We start from the raw sequence: 4,088 nt of genomic DNA, 5'->3' as shown, positions 1-4,088 counted from the left end.
TGACAGTTCAAGCAACTGTACTTTATCAGGTTATATCAAGTGTTCTACACGTTTTAATTAAATAACTAACAACTAACTATATTACTGACAGTTCAAGCAACTGTACTTTATCAGGTTATATCAAGTGTTCTACACGTTTTAATTAAATAACTAACAACTAACTATATTACTGACAGTTCAAGCAACTGTACTTTATCAGTTTATATCAAGTGTACTACACGTTTTAATTAAATAACTAACAATTAACAATATTACTGACATTTCAAGCAACTGTACTTTATCAGGTTATATCAAGTGTTCTACACGTTTTAATTAAATAACTAACAGCTAACTATATTTCCATACACTGAAAAATAACGTATAGAGTGTATATTTTTTTAACTTTAAACTTAAATTTTTCTTACAAAAACTACTGATTAACAGTTGATAATCGTGAAACTATTCGTCGACATCCACGAAAGGAAATCCTGACATTAGCCTCGGGTGGTACAGAAATCCGACCAGAAGATGTCGCTAACGTCCTGTCATACGAACGTGCTACCAAAGTAAGCAGCGTATTCATGCACATTTTTTAAGTGGATGACGTAAGAAAGCTTGTTATAAGCACCTTTAAAACCTAAATAAACATAACACAACACGTTTAGAGTCATGTCTTGTAAGTAACATAAAACGATTTATTCTGGAAAATATATATATATGCTGGGTTTGTAGATACTATTTGAATATTTTGTTGTTGATTATAAGTCGAGCGAAAACATACCAAACAGCAGATTGGAATCGAACTTCTCAGGTCACTTCCTTTGGGAGTGGAAAAAAATCGTTAGAATTTGGAGTTTAAAGGTCAAAGGAAATATTCCAAAACACATAGATTCTAAATAATAGAGTCTAATCAAACTGCACCAAAATAAATAATATTCTTCCCTGTCTCTAATGTAAGTAACCTGGGGTTAAAGAGTAAGGTCAGGTTACTTACATTAGAGACGGGGAATAATACTATTTATTGTGAGGTTAAAGAGTAAGGTCAGGTTACTTACATTAGAGACAGGGAAGAATATTATTTATTTTGGGGTTAAAGAATAAGATCAAAAGTACCGTTTCAGTAATATAAAATTTGGTTTTTGTACAAAAGAAAACACAACCAGAAAATACACAGATGTTAACACATCATATTTATCAGCAGACCAAAGCAACAACAACAACTACAATGGTAATAAGGTAATGGTGGGGGTGGGGATAGGGGGGAGGTGGATCAGCCCTTTTACTGAAGCCTTTTTTTTTCTTCTCTTGACTAAAAGTTTGACCGTAGAGGTTGGAGCAAACTTGTAACCCCAGAAAACCCTTGGGATACATACAAAGTTCAGAGGCCACCAGAAGATCATTTTGGTAAACCTAAAGACAGTAGAATTACTCGGGCATCTGAAGGTCACAGGTCAATGCAAGAATACTTTGGTGGACAATATGAATATCATAAGCCACATGAATCACAAACAAGTACGTAAATAGCGTGTGTCTTGGTGAAAATACATTCAAAACTATACCATAGCTAGGACTAAATTATTCGTGAATCGCGGATAATTTAGTCCTAGCTATGCTATAGTTTTGAATGTATTTTCAGCGTGTATCTTGGATAATTTAGTCCTAGCTATGGTATAGTTTTGAATGTATCTTCAGCGTGAATCGCGGATAATTTAGTCTTAGCTATGCTATAGTTTTGAACATATGTTCAGACAATAAAACTTAATACGAACAATGACATTGTTTTTACATTTTTCTTGACGAGTCGCTTGGTTCTAGACACTTTGATGAGACATTTTTTATTTATATGTTAAATTCAACTACACGGGTTTTATTTTGACTGCTTTGTTTTTTCTTAGATTAGATTGTCTCGTTCAGTTCTCTCCAATGTCTACTTCAGACTGTCGTATTATTTAGATACATTTTATTTTTTTATAAGTTTCCCATCTCTGTTTCTAACTCTTTTCCATTCACTTCATGAACAAAATCAGATTTAACAGTCTTAATTTTATTTTAGGCTTAGAAATAGTAATGCACCAATTTCCATTGCAAGACATTCACAATTGAAACAAGTGGCGACTTCTTGGTTTGGGTTTAAGAAATAAAATATTCACAAACTTAATTTTCTTATTTTAAGCTTGTTAACTTTAATATAACCAAGTCAACATGTAATATTTTTAGCCTATGTTGTAAGCCTTTTATTAGAATTTTCTATTCATTAAGTATAATTCTCTAGTATATTTTTAGTGGATGCGATGTTGTAGTTACATACATATAAATAAAAATATTCGTACTCGTAATAAAGGCACTTCCAAAAAAAATACTACATCCTAACTTCTTTACTTTTGGTTACTTCTTTAGACCAACAACGAAAAAGTGTGGTACCGGTGAACGAGTACACGTCGAAGTCTACAAATATTACTCTTCCTTCGGGGACTCCAGTTATTTCCATCAACCAGGTGGCTGACCACATGCAGAAAATTGGTGACAATGTCCAAACAATGCCAACAAAGGTGATTTCTTCAAGGCAAACGAATAAAAAGGTCAAAGTTCCTCAGAGAAATCCTGACCGACGAGAGAAAGCTTCACAATGGTCTAATACGAGAAACTTGTTTCGAGAAAAAAGCAAATCAACCAGTCATCTAGTGAGAGAGGAATTCGAAGACGCCCCCTGGTTGCAAAGTGTCCTACCACAAGAATCCTCTTATCAGAAATCAAGAAATCTGTCTGATTATGATATCAGGCAAAATTTTAGGGAGGAAAGTTACACAACAGAACTTTCAACAAAGACTTCAGCTAAATCAAAAACGCCATCTTCTGCGGAAGTTCAAAGAAATACACCAACTAAACCAAAAATGCCATCTTCAGCAGAACTTCCAAGAAAGACATCAGCTAAATCAAAAACGACATCTTCGGAGGAACTTCAAAGAAATACACCAACTAAACCAAAAATGCCATCTTCAGCAGAACTTCCAAGAAAGACATCAGCTAAATCAAAAACGCCATCTTCGGAGGAACTTCAAAGAAATACACCAACTAAACCAAAAATGTCATCTTTTGCGGAAGTTCCAAAAGAAAAGACATCATATAAAATCGGACGAGATAATTACCATACTTCTAAGGAATCAATGAATAGTGATTTCAGCCTTAAATCAGAGTCAGTATTTCGCTGTTCTGAGAAGACCTTTGAGCAGTACGAACTGATTGAAGGGAAGCGTAAGATTCGCCGTAAGATAACAAAGTCCACGGACTTTAGCAGAGTGTCCAGTAAGTCTAGCATCAACGACGAGGAAACTCGGTCCAAAGAATCCGAACAGCAACGCAGTCCCACTGAAGAGAAAACTTACACAGAGACCATTCTGGATATTAAAGTCGATAACAATATAAGTACACGTTACGTCACCGCTGAGGCTGATCGAACTCCAATTCTCAAAGAAATTGAAAATCGAAATGTCCCGGAAACGAACGACCGAGAACCGGAAACACTCGGGAAATGTAAGTCTGGTTTTATTTAGTAGCCTCGCTAATGTAGAATAACGCTATTTTCTTCTAAGTTACCGACCTCCTTCGACTGTTTTGGATCTTCCCGCAAAGCTCTAGACGTCCGTGACTTGCAACTGATGGACTAGAACGAGGGCATCTAGTCAACAGCGTCCACCGTTAGTTCTTGGTCTACTCTAATAAAATTGTGGGATTTTTCTTCTGATAACATACCCGTGGCCCCAAAGTTTGGAGTACACTTTGTTTTGCTGTAACGGGACGCAAACCACTGACGGCGGGTGTTGTTGACTAAAATGCCTTCCCTCTAGTCTGCCATTTCAAAATTAGGGACGTCTAGCACAGATATCCCTCGAGTAGCTTTACGTAAACTTCATAGATAAGCAAAGAAGAAAAAAAAAAGTCACGGTATCTAAACGACCTAGAAGAGTAGGGTCCTCTTTCAGAGGTTATATTGTCCATTGAAAAAGGTTAAAAGTTTTAATATCCTAATAACAAAGAAAATTACTATTTTATTTCAATGATGCTGTCATAAATATTTTCTGTCATTTTAAAGTCTTACAAATTTTACATGA

General features: G+C 35.3%; 1 protein-coding gene across 1 annotated transcript in view; it reads left to right on the top strand.

The window, feature by feature from the left end:
- Positions 1 to 423: 423 nt before the first annotated feature.
- Positions 424 to 4,088, top strand: part of LOC106475027 — a gene marked incomplete at its 5' end in the record, with an annotated part of 22,025 nt that continues 18,360 nt past the window's right edge. The window contains 3 exons of the mRNA XM_022379243.1: positions 424 to 545; positions 1,296 to 1,491; positions 2,377 to 3,510. Coding sequence (XP_022234951.1) covers positions 424 to 545; positions 1,296 to 1,491; positions 2,377 to 3,510 — 1,452 coding nt within the window. The remainder of the gene's footprint in view (positions 546 to 1,295; positions 1,492 to 2,376; positions 3,511 to 4,088) is intronic.

The sequence above is a fragment of the Limulus polyphemus genome, unplaced genomic scaffold (genome assembly GCF_000517525.1).
Source record: "Limulus polyphemus unplaced genomic scaffold, Limulus_polyphemus-2.1.2 Scaffold7983, whole genome shotgun sequence".
NCBI lineage: Eukaryota > Metazoa > Arthropoda > Merostomata > Xiphosura > Limulidae > Limulus > Limulus polyphemus.
Note: the sequence above shows the minus strand (reverse complement) of the source record. Positions and strands in the feature narration are given on the sequence as shown.